The sequence below is a fragment of the Oncorhynchus keta genome, chromosome 19 (genome assembly GCF_023373465.1).
Source record: "Oncorhynchus keta strain PuntledgeMale-10-30-2019 chromosome 19, Oket_V2, whole genome shotgun sequence".
Lineage (NCBI taxonomy): Eukaryota > Metazoa > Chordata > Actinopteri > Salmoniformes > Salmonidae > Oncorhynchus > Oncorhynchus keta.
Genome location: NC_068439.1, coordinates 86212482 through 86229480, shown reverse-complemented (window position 1 = coordinate 86229480; position 16999 = coordinate 86212482). Strand labels below are relative to the sequence as shown.

At 55.6% G+C, this 16999-nt stretch overlaps 2 protein-coding genes and 1 long non-coding RNA gene across 94 annotated transcripts in view; 1 reads left to right on the top strand and 2 right to left on the bottom strand.

Moving 5' to 3' along the window:
- Nucleotides 1-16999, bottom strand: part of LOC118383766 (ensconsin-like) — a 102561-nt gene that overhangs the window by 37306 nt on the left and 48256 nt on the right. For 34 of the 37 annotated variants that reach the window (XR_008072034.1, XR_008072036.1, XR_008072039.1 and 31 more), the window contains exons 1-3: nt 6592-7198; nt 6394-6525; nt 4631-4788 (exon numbers count right to left, since the gene is read on the bottom strand). Coding sequence is in view for 4 of the 37 variants with exons in the window: in XM_052471700.1 (XP_052327660.1) it covers nt 4631-4788; nt 6394-6525; nt 6592-7198 (897 nt within the window). In the remaining 33 variants the exon portion in view is untranslated. Of the gene's footprint in view, nt 1-4630; nt 4789-6393; nt 6526-6591; nt 7525-15903; nt 16018-16999 lie in introns of those variants that run through there. The other 3 variants (XM_052471703.1, XM_052471701.1, XM_052471702.1) reach the window with 3 other exon arrangements.
- Nucleotides 4795-6707, top strand: LOC127909584 (uncharacterized). 7 transcript variants are annotated; one of them, XR_008072116.1, is made up of 5 exons: nt 4795-5151; nt 5484-5586; nt 5892-5923; nt 6037-6502; nt 6635-6707. It is a non-coding gene; the product is annotated as an uncharacterized LOC127909584 (long non-coding RNA). The 7 variants fall into 7 exon arrangements; XR_008072119.1 differs by having other exon boundaries at nt 4801-5151; nt 5503-5553; XR_008072117.1 differs by having other exon boundaries at nt 4801-5151; nt 5503-5586.
- LOC127909583 (uncharacterized) lies at nt 8003-13662 on the bottom strand. Of its 50 annotated transcripts, none has more exons than XR_008072076.1 (8): nt 12743-13662; nt 12251-12676; nt 11750-12010; nt 10923-11100; nt 10212-10530; nt 9718-10112; nt 9209-9237; nt 8003-8861 (listed from the first exon to the last, which is right to left on the bottom strand). XR_008072076.1 is itself a non-coding variant. In XM_052471704.1 (3 exons), the coding sequence occupies exons 1-3, from the start codon at nt 11473-11475 to the stop codon at nt 8834-8836; spliced, it is 1227 nt and encodes a 408-aa protein (XP_052327664.1). In that variant the 5' UTR covers nt 11476-11522; the 3' UTR covers nt 8792-8833. The 50 variants fall into 50 exon arrangements, 1 of the variants encoding a protein (XP_052327664.1); XR_008072079.1 differs by having other exon boundaries at nt 9742-10112; XR_008072072.1 differs by lacking the exon at nt 9209-9237 and having other exon boundaries at nt 8792-9053; nt 9262-10112; nt 10212-10327; nt 10415-10530; nt 10894-11100.

Genomic DNA, 16999 nt, shown 5'->3' with positions numbered 1-16999 from the left:
TGACAGTAGCGTATTGATGCTAACATGGGACAGTGTGGGGGTCCAAACTGACTGACGGTAGCGTATTGACGCTAACATGGGACAGTGTGGGGGTCCTGACAGTAGCGTATTGATGCTAACATGGGACAGTGTGGGGCTCCTGACGGTAGCGTATTGATGCTAACATGGGACAGTGTGGGGTCCTGACAGTAGCGTATTGATGCTAACATGGGACAGTGTGGGGTCCAAACTGACTGACGGTAGCGTATTGACGCTAACATTGGGACAGTGTGGGGTCCTGACAGTAGCGTATTGATGCTAACATGGGACAGTGTGGGGCTCCTGACGGTAGCGTATTGATGCTAACATGGGACAGTGTGGGGTCCAAACTGACTGACGGTAGCGTATTGACGCTAACATGGGACAGTGTGGGGGTCCTGACAGTAGCGTATTGATGCTAACATGGGACAGTGTGGGGGTCCTGACGGTAGCGTATTGATGCTAACATGGGACAGTGTGGGGTCCCGATGGTAGCGTATTGATGCTAACATGGGACAGTGTGGGGGTCCCGACGGTAGCGTATTGATGCTAACATGGGACAGTGTGGGGGTGCCGACGGTAGCGTATTGATGCTAACATGGGACAGTGTGGGGGTCCTGAAGGTAGCGTATTGATGCTAATATGGGACAGTGTGGGGGTCCTGACGGTAGCGTATTGATGCTAACATGGGACAGTGTGGGGGTCTTGATGGTAGCGTATTGATGCTAACATGGGACAGTGTGGGGGTCCAAACTGACTGACGGTAGAGTATTGATGCTAACATGGGACAGGGTGGGGGTCCAAACTGACTGACGGTAGCGTATTGATGCTAACATGGGACAGTGTGGGGGTCCTGACGGTAGTGTATTGATGCTAACATGGGACAGTGTGGTGGTCCAAACTGACTGACGGTAGCGTATTGATGCTAACATGGGACAGTGTGGGGGTCCTGACAGTAGCGTATTGATGCTAACATGGGACAGTGTGGGGGTCCTGACAGTAGCGTATTGATGCTAACATGGGACAGGGTGGGGGCCCAAACTGACTGACGGTAGCGTATTGATGCTAACATGGGACAGTGTGGGGGTCCTGACGGTAGCGTATTGACGCTAACATGGGACAGTGTGGGGGTCCTGACAGTAGCGTATTGATGCTAACATGGGACAGTGTGGGGGTCCTGACGGTAGCGTATTGATGCTAACATGGGACAGTGTGGGGGTCCTGACGGTAGCGTATTGATGCTAACATGGGACAGTGTGGGGGTCCAAACTGACTGACGGTAGCGTATTGACGCTAACATTGGGACAGTGTGGGGGTCCTGACAGTAGCGTATTGATGCTAACATGAGACAGTGTGGGGTCCTGACAGTAGCGTATTGATGCTAACATGGGACAGTGTGGGGTCCTGACGGTAGCGTATTGATGCTAACATGGGACAGTGTGGGGTCCTGACGGTAGCGTATTGATGCTAACATGGGACAGTGTGGGGTCCAAACTGACTGACGGTAGCGTATTGACGCTAACATTGGGACAGTGTGGGGTCCTGACAGTAGCGTATTGATGCTAACATGAGACAGTGTGGGGCTCCTGACGGTAGCGTATTGATGCTAACATGGGACAGTGTGGGGGTCCAAACTGACTGACGGTAGTGTATTGACGCTAACATGGGACAGTGTGGGGGTCCTGACAGTAGCGTATTGATGCTAACATGGGACAGTGTGGGGGTCCTGACGGTAGCGTATTGACGCTAACATGGGACAGTGTGGGGGTCCTGACAGTAGCGTATTGATGCTAACATGGGACAGTGTGGGGGTCCTGACGGTAGCGTATTGATGCTAACATGGGACAGTGTAGGGGTCCTGACGGTAGCGTATTGATGCTAACATGGGACAGTGTGGGGGTCCTGACGGTAGCGTATTGATGCTAACATGGGACAGTGTGGGGGTCCCGACGGTAGCGTATTGATGCTAACATGGGACAGTGTGGGGGTCCCGACGGTAGCGTATTGATGCTAACATGGGACAGTGTGGGGGTCCTGACGGTAGCGTATTGATGCTAACATGGGACAGTGTGGGGGTCTTGATGGTAGCGTATTGATGCTAACATGGGACAGTGTGGGGGTCCAAACTGACTGACGGTAGAGTATTGATGCTAACATGGGACAGGGTGGGGGTCCAAACTGACTGACGGTAGCGTATTGATGCTAACATGGGACAGTGTGGGGGTCCTGACGGTAGCGTATTGATGCTAACATGGGACAGTGTGGGGTCCAAACTGACTGACGGTAGCGTATTGATGCTAACATGGGACAGTGTGGGGGTCCTGACAGTAGCGTATTGATGCTAACATGGGACAGTGTGGGGTCCTGACAGTAGCGTATTGATGCTAACATGGGACAGGGTGGGGTCCAAACTGACTGACGGTAGCGTATTGATGCTAACATGGGACAGTGTGGGGGTCCTGACGGTAGCGTATTGACGCTAACATGGGACAGTGTGGGGGTCCTGACAGTAGCGTATTGATGCTAACATGGGACAGTGTGGGGTCCTGACGGTAGCGTATTGATGCTAACATGGGACAGTGTGGGGTCCTGACGGTAGCGTATTGATGCTAACATGGGACAGTGTGGGGTCCAAACTGACTGACGGTAGCGTATTGACGCTAACATTGGGACAGTGTGGGGTCCTGACAGTAGCGTATTGATGCTAACATGAGACAGTGTGGGGCTCCTGACGGTAGCGTATTGATGCTAACATGGGACAGTGTGGGGTCCTGACGGTAGCGTATTGATGCTAACATGGGACAGTGTGGGGTCCTGATGGTAGCGTATTGATGCTAACATGGGACAGTGTGGGGTCCAAACTGACTGACGGTAGCGTATTGACGCTAACATTGGGACAGTGTGGGGTCCTGACGGCAGCGTATTGATGCTAATATGGGACAGTGTGGGGTCCTGACGGTAGCGTATTGATGCTAACATGGGACAGTGTGGGGGTCTTGATGGTAGCGTATTGATGCTAACATGGGACAGTGTGGGGGTCCTGACGGTAGTGTATTGATGCTAACATGGGACAGTGTGGGGGTCCAAACTGACTGACTGTAGCGTATTGATGCTAACATGGGACAGTGTGGGGGTCCAAACTGACTGACTGTAGCGTATTGATGCTAACATGGGACAGTGTGGGGGTCCTGACGGTAGCGTATTGATGCTAACATGGGACAGTGTGGGGGTCCAAACTGACTGACTGTAGCGTATTGATGCTAATATGGGACAGTGTGGGGGTCCAAACTGACTGACTGTAGCGTATTGATGCTAACATGGGACAGTGTGGGGGTCTTGATGGTAGCGTATTGATGCTAACATGGGACAGTGTGGGGGTCCTGACGGTAGTGTATTGATGCTAACATGGGACAGTGTGGGGGTCCAAACTGACTGACTGTAGCGTATTGATGCTAACATGGGACAGTGTGGGGGTCCAAACTGACTGACTGTAGCGTATTGATGCTAACATGGGACAGTGTGGGGGTCCTGACGGTAGCGTATTGATGCTAACATGGGATAGTGTGGGGGTCCTGACAGTAGCGTATTGATGCTAACATGGGACAGTGTGGGGGTCCTGACGGTAGCGTATTGATGCTAACATGGGATAGTGTGGGGGTCCTGACAGTAGCGTATTGATGCTAACATGGGACAGTGTGGGGGTCTTTGTCATATAAACTGAAATGAGGTATTAGAATGTTTGCAACCAGGAAACGGTGGAGGGATTTCTGCATAGTTCAGCTTTAATAATGTCATAATCCATCACAGACAGACAGATGGGTGCAGAGCCCACAGACAGACAGACAGACAGACGGGTGCAGAGCCCACAGACAGACAGACAGACGGGTGCAGAGCCCACAGACAGACAGACAGACGGGTGCAGAGCCCACAGACAGACAGACAGACGGGTGCAGAGCCCACAGACAGACAGACAGACGGGTGCAGAGCCCACAGACAGACAGACAGACGGGTGCAGAGCCCACAGACAGACAGACAGATGGGTGCAGAGCCCACAGACAGACAGACAGATGGGTGCAGAGCCCACAGACAGACAGACAGATGGGTGCAGAGCCGACAGACAGACAGACAGATGGGTGCAGAGCCGACAGACAGACAGACAGATGGGTGCAGAGCCGACAGACAGACAGACAGACAGACAGACAGACAGACAGACAGACAGATGGGTGCAGAGCCCACAGACAGACAGACAGACAGACAGACAGACAGACAGACAGACAGACAGACAGACAGACAGATGGGTGCAGAGCCCACAGACAGACAGACAGACAGACAGATGGGTGCAGAGCCGACAGACAGACAGACAGACAGACAGACAGACAGACAGATGGGTGCAGAGCCGACAGACAGACAGACAGACAGACAGACAGACAGACAGACAGACAGACGGCTGCAGAGCCCACAGTGTGACTGATCTTTTGTGTCTGACTGACCTGGTTATCACCGATGCACGCATCAAGTCCTAACGTCGTCATGGGATATCTTACCGGTGCGGGTTGCTGTCGTCATGGGATATCTTACTGGTGCGGGTTGTTATCGTCATGGGATATCTTACCGGTGCGTTGCCGGTGGTCCTCCTGCGGTTGGTCATGTCCATGGGGAGGCGTGGCTCTTGGCTGCGGCAGACGGTCAGAGGCTGGGACTGGATGGACTTGAAGGACATAGATCCCATAGGGTGGCAGGACACCGAGCGAGGACATACAGGCATGGCTCCTGTTACACGGTCACCACCAATCAGGGGTTAGACATGGACAGGATGGGTGAAAGGAGCGATGGATCGGGTGGAGCAGAGGGAGAGAGGTGGTGAGGGGAGAGAGAGGTGGTGAGGGGAGAGAGAGGTGGTGAGGGGAGAGAGAGGTGGTGAGGGGAGAGAGGTGGTGAGGGAGAGAGGTGGTGAGGGAGAGAGGTGGTGAGGGAGAGAGGTGGTGAGGGGAGAGAGAGGTGGTGAGGGGAGAGAGGTGGTGAGGGAGAGAGGTGGTGAGGGAGAGAGGTGGTGAGGGGAGAGAGGTGGTGAGGGGAGAGAGGTGGTGAGGGAGAGAGGTGGTGAGGGGAGAGAGGTTGTGAGGGGAGAGAGAGGTTGTGAGGGAGAGAGAGGTGGTGAGGAGAGAGGTGGTGAGGGAGAGAGGTGGTGAGGGAGAGAGGTGGTGAGGGAGAGAGGTGGTGAGGAGAGAGATGGTGAGGGAGAGAGGTGGTGAGGAGAGAGGTGGTGAGGGAGAGAGGTGGTGAGGGAGAGAGGTGGTGAGGAGAGAGGTGGTAAGGGGAGAGAGGTTGTGAGGGAGAGAGAGGTGGTGAGGGAGAGAGGTGGTGAGGAGAGAGGTGGTGAGAGGGGAGAGGTGGTGAGGAGAGAGGTGGTGAGGAGAGAGGTGGTGAGGAGAGAGGTGGTGAGGAGAGAGGTTGTGAGGAGAGAGGTGGTGAGGAGAGAGAGAGGTGGTGAGGGGAGAGAGGTGGTGAGGGGAGAGAGGTGGTGAGGAGAGAGAGGTGGTGAGGGGAGAGAGGTGGTGAGGGAGAGAGGTGGTGAGGAGAGAGGTGGTAAGGGAGAGAGGTTGTGAGGGAGAGAGGTTGTGAGGGGAGAGAGGTGGTGAGGGGAGAGAGGTGGTGAGGGGAGAGGTGGTGAGGAGAGAGGTGGTGAGGAGAGAGGTGGTGAGGAGAGAGGTGGTGAGGAGAGAGGTGGTGAGGGAGAGAGGTGGTGAGAGAGAGAGAGAGGTGGTGAGGGAGAGAGGTTGTGAGGAGAGAGAGGTTGTGAGGGGGAGAGGTTGTGAGGGGAGAGAGGTTGTGAGGGAGAGAGGTGGTGAGGGAGAGAGGTGGTGAGGAGAGAGGTGGTGAGGGAGAGAGGTGGTGAGGGAGAGAGGTGGTGAGGAGAGAGGTGGTGAGGGAGAGAGAGGTGGTGAGGAGAGAGGTTGTGAGGAGAGAGAGGTGGTGAGGGAGAGAGGTGGTGAGGAGAGAGAGGTGGTGAGGAGAGAGGTGGTGAGGGGAGAGAGGTGGTGAGGGGAGAGAGGTGGTGAGGAGAGAGAGGTGGTGAGGGAGAGAGAGGTGGTGAGGGGAGAGAGAGGGTGAGGGGAGAGAGGTGGTGAGGGGAGAGAGGTTGTGAGGGGAGAGAGGTGGTGAGGGAGAGAGGTTGTGAGGGGAGAGAGGTGGTGAGGGGAGAGAGGTGGTGAGGGGAGAGAGGTGGTGAGGGGAGAGAGGTGGTGAGGGAGAGAGGTGGTGAGGGAGAGAGGTGGTGAGGGGAGAGAGGTGGTGAGGTAGATCAGACAGGTTAGTGATGTCATCAATCAGAGCTCACTGAACCCATCAGTGAGATATAGTTGGTGTGTGTGTTACCTGTGTCTCCAGACAGGCTCATGGCGCTGCGGCTGCGTGCCAGGTAGGAGTGTGTGGGTGTGTTACCTGTGTCTCCAGACAGGCTCATGGCGCTGCGGCTGCGTGCCAGGTAGGAGTGTGTGGGTGTGTTACCTGTGTCTCCAGACAGGCTCATGGCGCTGCGGCTGCGTGCCAGGTAGGAGTGTGTAGGTGTGTTACATGTGTCTCCAGACAGGCTCATGGCGCTGCGGCTGCGTGCCAGGTAGGAGTGTGTAGGTGTGTTACCTGTGTCTCCAGACAGGCTCATGGCGCTGCGGCTGCGTGCCAGGTAGGAGTGTGTGGGCTGTAGCAGACGATTGACCACTGTGTTCTCCCACAGGGTCAGCGGCATACAACGCATGCCTGGAACGAACACACAGATCGTTAGTTGAGATGCAAATGCAGTAAGAGGGGAATCACCATAGTAACATGCGGTAAGGGGGGAATCGCCATAGTAACGTGCTGTAAGGGGGAATCGCCATAGTAACATGCGGTAAGGGAAGGATCGCCATAGTAACGTGATGTAAGGGGAGGAACGCCATAGTAACGTGCTGTAAGGGGGAATCGCCATAGTAACTGCGGTACAGGGAGGATCGCCATAGTAACGTGCTGTAAGGGGGAATCGCCATAGTAACGTGCAGTAAGGGGGAATCGCCATAGTAACATGCGGTAAGGGAAGGATCGCCATAGTAACGTGATGTAAGGGGAGGAACGCCATAGTAATCTTCTCCTTTCCCCCTTCTGATGACCAGGTGGCGAATCGCATCTCTGCATGTCTGGCAGACATATCAGTGTGGATGACGGATCACCACCTCAAGCTGAACCTCGGCAAGACGGAGCTGCTCTTCCTCCCGGGGAAGGACTGCCCGTTCCATGATCTCGCCATCACGGTTGACAACTCCATTGTGTCCTCCTCCCAGAGCGCTAAGAACCTTGGCGTGATCCTGGACAACACCCTGTCGTTCTCAACTAACATCAAGGCGGTGGCCCGTTCCTGTAGGTTCATGCTCTACAACATCCGCAGAGTACGACCCTGCCTCACACAGGAAGCGGCGCAGGTCCTAATCCAGGCACTTGTCATCTCCCGTCTGGATTACTGCAACTCGCTGTTGGCTGGGCTCCCTGCCTGTGCCATTAAACCCTACAACTCATCCAGAACGCCGCAGCCCGTCTGGTGTTCAACCTTCCCAAGTTCTCTCACGTCACCCCGCTCCTCCGCTCTCTCCACTGGCTTCCAGTTGAAGCTCGCATCCGCTACAAGACCATGGTGCTTGCCTACGGAGCTGTGAGGGGAACGGCACCTCAGTACCCCCAGGCTCTGATCAGGCCCTACACCCAAACAAGGGCACTGCGTTCATCCACCTCTGGCCTGCTCGCCTCCCTACCACTGAGGAAGTACAGTTCCCGCTCAGCCCAGTCAAAACTGTTCGCTGCTCTGGCCCCCCCAATGGTGGAACAAACTCCCTCACGACGCCAGGACAGCGGAGTCAATCACCACCTTCCGGAGACACCTGAAACCCCACCTCTTTAAGGAATACCTAGGATAGGATAAGTAATCCTTCTCACCCCCCTTTAAGATTTAGATGCACTATTGTAAAGTGACTGTTCCACTGGATGTCATAAGGTGTATGCACCAATTTGTATGTCGCTCTGGATAAGAGCGTCTGCTAAATGACTTAAATGTAAATGATAGTAACATGCAGTAAGGGGAGGAACGCCATAGTAACGTGCGGTAAGGGGAGGATCGCCATAGTAACGTGCGGTAAGGGGAGGATCGCCATAGTAACGTGCGGTAAAGGGAAAGATCGCCATAGTAACGTGCGGTAAGGGGAGGATCGCCATAGTAACATGCGGTAAGGGGAGGATCGCCATAGTAACGTGCGGTAAGGGAATGATCGCCATAGTAACGTGCGGTAAGGGGAGGATCGCCATAGTAACATGCAGTAAGGGGAGGATCGACCTAGTAACATGCAGTAAGGGGAGGATCGCCATAGTAACTGAGAAAACGTGCAAAAGAACATGGTGAATTAAGTGAACCGTTCTGTGCTTTAACCAGTGTGACAGGATCCGTGTCCTTATGGGTTTCATTTGAGATGCAGACATCATGGGGGATAGAACCACATCCCAAAGTCCCTTTCATTCATTATCCAATTACTCAATACATGATTTACTGAAAGACAGAGCTGGTGTGAGTGTGAGAGATCTGGTGTGTGCACACGCCTGGGACAGACAGGACCTTCCTTAGCGGCGCGTCTGGGACAGACAGGACCTTCCTTAGTGGCGCGTCTGGGACAGACAGTACCTTAGCGGCGCGTCTGGGACAGACAGGACCTTCCTTAGTGGCGCGTCTGGGACAGACAGGACCTTCCTTAGTGGCGCGTCTGGGACCGACGGGACCTTAGCGTCTGGGACCGACGGGACCTTAGCGGCGCGTCTGGGACCGATGGGACCTTAGCGTCTGGGACCGACGGGACCTTAGCGTCTGGGACCGACGGGACCTTAGCGTCTGGGACAGACGGGACCTTAGCGTCTGGGACAGACGGGACCTTAGCGTCTGGGACAGACGGGACCTTAGCGTCTGGGACAGACGGGACCTTAGCGTCTGGGACAGACGGGACCTTAGCGTCTGGGACAGACGGGACCTTAGCGTCTGGGACAGGACCTTAGCGTCTGGGGACGGGACCTTAGCGTCTGGGACAGACGGGACCTTAGCGTCTGGGACCGACGGGACCTTCCTTAGTGGCGCGTCTGGGACCGACGGGACCTTCCTTAGTGGCGCGTCTGGGACCGACGGGACCTTAGCGGCGAGTCTGGGACCGACGGGACCTTAGCGTCTGGGACCGACGGGACCTTAGCGTCTGGGACAGACGGGACCTTAGCGTCTGGGACAGACGGGACCTTAGCGTCTGGGACAGACGGGACCTTAGCGTCTGGGACAGACGGGACCTTAGCGTCTGGGACAGACGGGACCTTAGCGTCTGGGACAGACGGGACCTTAGCGTCTGGGACAGACGGGACCTTAGCGTCTGGGACAGACGGGACCTTAGCGTCTGGGACAGACGGGACCTTAGCGTCTGGGACAGACGGGACCTTAGCGTCTGGGACAGACGGGACCTTAGCGTCTGGGACAGACGGGACCTTAGCGTCTGGGACAGACGGGACCTTAGCGTCTGGGACAGACGGGACCTTAGCGTCTGGGACAGACGGGACCTTAGCGTCTGGGACAGACGGGACCTTAGCGTCTGGGACAGACGGGACCTTAGCGTCTGGGACAGACGGGACCTTAGCGTCTGGGACAGACGGGACCTTAGCGTCTGGGACAGACAGGACCTTAGCGTCTGGGACAGACAGGACCTTAGCGTCTGGGACAGACAGGACCTTAGCGTCTGGGACAGACAGGACCTTAGCGTCTGGGACAGACAGGACCTTAGTGTCTGGGACAGACAGGACCTTAGTGTCTGGGACAGACAGGACCTTAGTGGCGCGTCTGGGACCGACAGGACCTTCCGTAGTGGTGCGTCTGGGACAGACAGGACCTTCCTTAGTGGCGCGTCTGGGACAGACAGGACCTTCCTTAGCGGCGCGTCTGGGACAGACAGGACCTTCCTTAGCGGCGCGTCTGGGACAGACAGGACCTTCCTTAGTGGCGCGTCTGGGACAGACAGGACCTTCCTTAGCGGCGCGTCTGGGACAGACAGGACCTTCCTTAGCGGCGCGTCTGGGACAGACAGGACCTTCCTTAGCGGCGCGTCTGGGACAGACAGGACCTTCCTTAGCGGCGCGTCTGGGACAGACAGGACCTTAGTGGCGCGTCTGGGACAGACAGGACCTTAGTGGCGCGTCTGGGACAGACAGGACCTTAGTGGCGCGTCTGGGACAGACAGGACCTTAGTGGCGCGTCTGGGACAGACAGGACCTTAGTGGCGCGTCTGGGACAGACAGGACCTTAGCGGCGCGTCTGGGACAGACAGGACCTTAGCGGCGCGTCTGGGACAGACAGGACCTTAGCGGCGCGTCTGGGACAGACAGGACCTTAGCGGCGCGTCTGGGACAGACAGGACCTTAGCGGCGCGTCTGGGACAGACAGGACCTTAGCGGCGCGTCTGGGACAGACAGGACCTTAGCGGGGCGTCTGGGACAGACAGGACCTTAGCGGGCGTCTGGGACAGACAGGACCTTAGCGGGGCGTCTGGGTCAGACAGGACCTTAGCGGGCGTCTGGGACAGACAGGACCTTAGCGCGCGCGTCTGGGACAGACAGGACCTTCCTTAGTGGCGCGTCTGGGACAGACAGGACCTTAGCGGGGCGTCTGGGACAGACAGGACCTTCCTTAGCGGCGCGACTGGGACAGACAGGACCTTCCTTAGCGGCGCGTCTGGGACAGACAGGACCTTCCTTAGCGGCGCGTCTGGGACAGACAGGACCTTAGTGGCGCGTCTAGGACAGACAGGACCTTAGTGGCGCGTCTAGGACAGACAGGACCTTAGCGGCGCGTCTGGGACAGACAGGACCTTAGCGGCGCGTCTGGGACAGACAGGACCTTAGCGGCGCGTCTGGGACAGACAGGACCTTAGCGGGGCGTCTGGGACAGACAGGAACTTCCTTAGTGGCACGTCTGGGACAGACAGGACCTTAGCGGGGCATCTGGGACAGACAGGACCTTAGCGGGGCGTCTGGGACAGACAGGACCTTCCATAGTGGAGCGTCTGGGACAGACAGGACCTTAGCGGGGTGTCTGGGACAGACAGGACCTTAGCGGCGCGTCTGGGACAGACAGGACCTTAACGGCGCGTCTGGGACAGACAGGACCTTCCTTAGTGGCGCGTCTGGGACAGACAGGACCTTCCTTAGTGGAGCGTCTGGGACAGACAGGACCTTCCTTAGTGGAGCGTCTGGGACAGACAGGACCTTCCTTAGTGGCGCGTCTGGGACAGACAGGACCTTCCTTAGTGGCGCGTCTGGGACAGACAGGACCTTAGCGGCGCGTCTGGGACAGACAGGACCATAGCGGTGCGTCTGGGACAGACAGGACCTTAGTGGCGCGTCTGGGACAGACAGGACCATAGTGGTGCGTCTGGGACAGACAGGACCTTAGTGGAGCGTCTGGGGCAGACAGGACCTTCCTTAGTGGCGCGTCTGGGACAGACAGGACCTTCCTTAGTGGCGCGCCTGGGACAGACAGGACCTTAGTGGCGCGTCTGGGACAGACAGGACCTTCCTTAGTGGCGCGTCTGGGACCGACAGGACCTTCCTTAGTGGCGCATCTGGGACAGACAGGACCTTAGTGGCGCGCCTGGGACAGACAGGACCTTAGCGGCGCGTCTGGGACAGACAGGACCTTAGCGGGGCGTCTGGGACAGACAGGACCTTAGCGGGGCGTCTGGGACAGACAGGACCTTAGCGGGGCGTCTGGGACAGACAGGACCTTAGCGGGGCGTCTGGGACAGACAGGACCTTAGCGGGGCGTCTGGGACAGACAGGACCTTAGCGGGGCGTCTGGGACAGACAGGACCTTAGCGGGGCGTCTGGGACAGACAGGACCTTAGCGGGGCGTCTGGGACAGACAGGACCTTAGCGGGGCGTCTGGGACAGACAGGACCTTAGCGGCGCGTCTGGGACAGACAGGACCTTAGCGGCGCGTCTGGGACAGACAGGACCTTAGCGGGGCGTCTGGGACAGACAGGACCTTCCTTAGCGGCGCGTCTGGGACAGACAGGACCTTCCTTAGCGGCGCGTCTGGGACAGACAGGACCTTAGTGGCGCGTCTGGGACAGACAGGACCTTAGTGGCGCGTCTAGGACAGACAGGACGTTAGCGGGGCGTCTGGGACAGACAGGACCTTAGCGGGGCGTCTAGGACAGACAGGACCTTAGCGGGGCATCTGGGACAGACAGGACCTTAGCGGGGCGTCTAGGACAGACAGGACCTTAGCGGGGCGTCTGGGACAGACAGGACCTTCCTTAGTGGCACGTCTGGGACAGACAGGACCTTAGCGGGGCGTCTGGGACAGACAGGACCTTAGCGGGGCGTCTGGGACAGACAGGACCTTCCATAGTGGCGCGTCTGGGACAGACAGGACCTTCCTTAGTGGAGCGTCTGGGACAGACAGGACCTTAGCGGGGCGTCTGGGACAGACAGGACCTTAGCGGCGCGTCTGGGACAGACAGGACCTTAACGGCGCGTCTGGGACAGACAGGACCTTCCTTAGTGGCGCGTCTGGGACAGACAGGACCTTCCTTAGTGGAGCGTCTGGGACAGACAGGACCTTCCTTATTGGCGCGTCTGGGACAGACAGGATCTTCCTTAGTGGCGAGTCTGGGACAGACAGGACCTTCCTTAGTGGCGCGTCTGGGACAGACAGGACCTTAGCGGCGCGTCTGGGACAGACAGGACCATAGTGGTGCGTCTGGGACAGACAGGACCTTAACGGCGCGTCTGGGACAGACAGGACCATAGTGGTGCGTCTGGGACAGACAGGACCTTCCTTAGTGGCGCGTCTGGGACAGACAGGACCTTCCTTAGTGGCGCGTCTGGGACAGACAAGACCTTAGTGGCGCGTCTGGGACAAGACAGGATCAGTGGACAGAGGGATAACAGTGTGACATGCAGGATTCAGAACAAGCTTCCCAGACAAAACACCTCTGAACAGATGCACACAGGCTGGAAACTATCTAGTCAACTGCATAGGCCTGCTTCCCCTGATGATCCAGGCCCGGTCTCAACTGCATAGGCCTGCTTCCCCTGATGATCCAGGCCCGGTCTCAACTGCATAGGCCTGCTTTCCCTGATGATCCAGGCCCGGTCTCAACTGCATAGGCCTGCTTCCCCTGATGATCCAGGCCCGGTCTCAACTGCATAGGCCTGCTTCCCCTGATGATCCAGGCCCGGTCTCAACTGCATAGGCCTGCTTCCCCTGATGATCCAGGCCCGGTCTCAACTGCATAGGCCTGCTTCCCCTGATGATCCAGGCCCGGTCTCAACTGCATAGGCCTGCTTCCCCTGATGATCCAGGCCCGGTCTCAACTGCATAGGCCTGCTTCCCCTGATGATCCAGGCCCGGTCTCAACTGCATAGGCCTGCTTCCCCTGATGATCCAGGCCCGGTCTCAACTGCATAGGCCTGCTTCCCCTGATGATCCAGGCCCGGTCTCAACTGCATAGGCCTGCTTCCCCTGATGATCCAGGCCCGGTCTCAACTGCATAGGCCTGCTTCCCCTGATGATCCAGGCCCGGTCTCAACTGCATAGGCCTGCTTCCCTGATGATCCAGGCCCGGTCTCAACTGCATAGGCCTGCTTCCCCTGATGATCCAGGCCCGGTCTCAACTGCATAGGCCTGCTTCCCTGATGATCCAGGCCCGGTCTCAACTGCATAGGCCTGCTTCCCCTGATGATCCAGGCTCGGTCTCAACTGCATAGGCCTGCTTCCCCTGATGATCCAGGCTCGGTCTCAACTGCATAGGCCTGCTTCCCCTGATGATCCAGGCCCGGTCTCAACTGCATAGGCCTGCTTCCCCTGATGATCCAGGCCCGGTCTCAACTGCATAGGCCTGCATCCCCTGATGATCCAGGCCCGGTCTCAACTGCATAGGCCTGCTTCCCCTGATGATCCAGGCCCGGTATCAACTGCATAGGCCTGCTTCCCCTGATGATCCAGGCCCGGTCTCAACTGCATAGGCCTGCTTCCCCTGATGATCCAGGCCCGGTCTCAACTGCATAGGCCTGCTTCCCCTGATGATCCAGGCCCGGTCTCAACTGCATAGGCCTGCTTCCCCTGATGATCCAGGCCCGGTCTCAACTGCATAGGCCTGCTTCCCCTGATGATCCAGGCCCGGTCTCAACTGCATAGGCCTGCTTCCCCTGATGAACCAGGCCTGGTCTCAACTGCATAGGCCTGCATTATCGTCAGTCTCCCAGTGCTACATTATCGTCAGTCTCGTAGAGCTACATTATCGGTCTCCTAGAACTACATTATCGGTCTCCTAGACCACCTAGAGCTACATTACCGCCTGTCTCCGAGACCACCTAAAATTACATTATCGTCTGTTTCCTCGACCGCCTATATCTACATTACCTTCGGCCTCCTTGAACTGCATTATCGTCAGTCTCCCAAGACCTCCTAGAACTACATTATCATCTGTCTCCTAGACCGTCTTGTGTGTAAATGATAATAAATGCAACAGATTGATTTTCATATAAACAACAGTAGCAAAAAAGGAGATTTAAAAACGTTTCAAGAACATGTAATGTGGTCTGTATTAAAAACCTTTAACGGAATAATGACTGAGAACTAATGTGTTTGTAGAATGTTATAGTACAGTGTTGGGATAACTGATTTTAATGATTGAAAAATGTCCATCCTCACATAAATACATGTAAATAATAAGAAATAAATGACAATAAAGTTATATTGTAATTTGAAGAGATCAGTTTCCAGCCTGTGATGTGATAGGTGGGAATGAGGGTGATTACAGAGTAAAAATTCCCTATTTTTCCCAGAACCACCTTGGGGTTTGTAGTGGGCGGTCTTTCCCCCTGGTAGGCGGAGTTTGGACTGTGATTTGTTAAGTAAGGGTGAAGAGGAGGTCCTTTTCTGTAACACTGAGAGGAGCAATGACAAATCACCACACTTTCTATAATATATACATTAAAACACACCACACAGCCGAAATTAGAATACCAAATATCATGCCACAACACGGCAGGAAGCATGTAAACACCACACTGTGAACATGCAACATTTAGTCAGATTATGGCACATTTACACAACAATTTTTACCACGACGTTAGCCAATGTAAACTTTACTCGACACACCAACCAATGAGAACTTAGAGATGAAACAAACCACTGTAGTAACAGCAATAGTTCATTAATACCTTCTTCTGTACAATATGATCATCTGTGTGCCTAAAATATAAACGCAACACGCAACAATTAAAAATATTTTACTGAGTTACAATTCATATAAGGAAATCAGTCAATTAAATGAAATTCATTAGGTCTTTATCTATGGATTGCACATGACTGGCCAGGGGTTCAGCTATGGGGAATACTCCTCAGCCCCCCATGCTTCCAAAATTTCCTAAAATTATATTGGAGGCGGCTTATGGTAGAGAAATTAACATTAAATTCTCTGGTTGACATTCCTGCAGTTTTCATGCAAATAGCACGCTCCCTCAAAACTAGAGACGTCTGTGGCATTGTGTTGTGTGACAAAACTGCACATTTTAAAGTGGAGTTTTATTGTCCCCAGCACAAGGTGCACCTGTGTAATGATCATGCTATTTAATCAGCTAATTGATATGCCACACCTGTCAGGTGGATGGATTATCTTGGCAAAGGAGAAATGCTCACTAACAGGGATGTATAAACACATTTTTTGTACAATTTCCTGGATTTTTTTTTGAGATCATGAAACTTGGGACCAACACGTTACATGTTGCGTTTATATTTTTGTTTAGTGTATACACACGTGTGTGTGTGTGTGTGTTTACCTCGGTCTGGAGAATGTAAGAGTGTGGCAGAGGAGTAGGACAGTCTCTTGGTTATAACTGGATCAGCTGCATGTTTAGAAAGGTTCATGGTCGACACAGACCGTCTGTCAGCATCTACAGACACAGATACACAGACAGAACAGACATCAGATAACAGACTGAGAGAGAGCTGACAGAGAGAGGGGAGAGAGCTGAGAGAGAGTTGACAGAGGGGGAGAGCTGAGAGAGAGCTGACAGAGAGAGGGGAGAGAGCTGAGAGAGAGTTGACAGAGGGGGAGAGCTGAGAGAGAGAGGGGGGAGAGCTGAGAGAGAGAGGAGGGAGAGCTGAGAGAGAGAGGGGGGAGAGCTGAGAGAGAGAGGGGGAGAGCTGAGAGAGAGAGGGGGAGAGCTGAGAGAGCTGACAGAGGGGGAGAGATGAGAGAGAGAGGCGGGAGAGCTGAGAGAGAGAGGGGGAGAGCTGAGAGAGAGAGGGGGGAGAGCTGAGAGAGAGCTGACAGAGAGCTGAGAGAGACCTGACAGAGGAGAAGAGCTGAGAGAGAGAGGAGGGAGAGCTGAGAGAGAGAGGGGGGAGAGCTGAGAGAGCTGACAGAGGGGGAGAGATGAGAGAGAGAGGAGGGAGAGCTGAGAGAGAGAGGGGGGCTGAGAGAGAGAGGGGGAGAGCTGAGAGAGCAGAGAGAGAAAGGGGGAGAGCTGAGAGAGAGAGGGGGAGAGCTGAGAGAGCTGACAGAGGGGGAGAGATGAGAGAGAGAGAGGGAGAGCTGAGAGAGAGAGGGGGAAAGCTGAGAGAGAGAGGGGGGAGAGCTGAGAGAGAGAGGGGGGAGAGCTGACAGAGGAGAAGAGCTGAGAGAGAGAGGGGGGAGAGCTGAAAGAGAGAGGGGGAGAGCTGAGAGAGAGCTGACAGAGGAGAAGAGCTGAGAGGGAGCTGACAGAGAGGGGAGAGAGCTGAGAGAGAGAGGGGGGAGAGCTGAGAGAGAGAGGGGGGAGAGCTGAGAGAGAGAGGGGGGAGAGCTGAGAGAGAGCTGACAGAGGAGAAGAACTGAGAGGGAGCTGACAGAGAGAGGGGAGAGAGCTGAGAGAGAGAGGGGGAGAGCTGAGA

Coding starts and splice junctions, on each gene's coding strand:
- LOC127909583 (XM_052471704.1), bottom strand. CDS start 11,475: ATGGTCCTGTCTGTCCCAGACGCGCCACTAAGGTCCTGTCTGTCCCAG. Junction 10,080..11,286: donor CAGACGCTCCACTAAGGAAG/GTCCTGTCTGTC, acceptor CCGCTAAGGAAG/GTCCTGTCTGTCCCAGACGC. Junction 9,054..9,261: donor CGTCTGTCCCAGACGCTAAG/GTCCCGTCGGTC, acceptor CCAGACGCTAAG/GTCCCGTCTGTCCCAGACGC.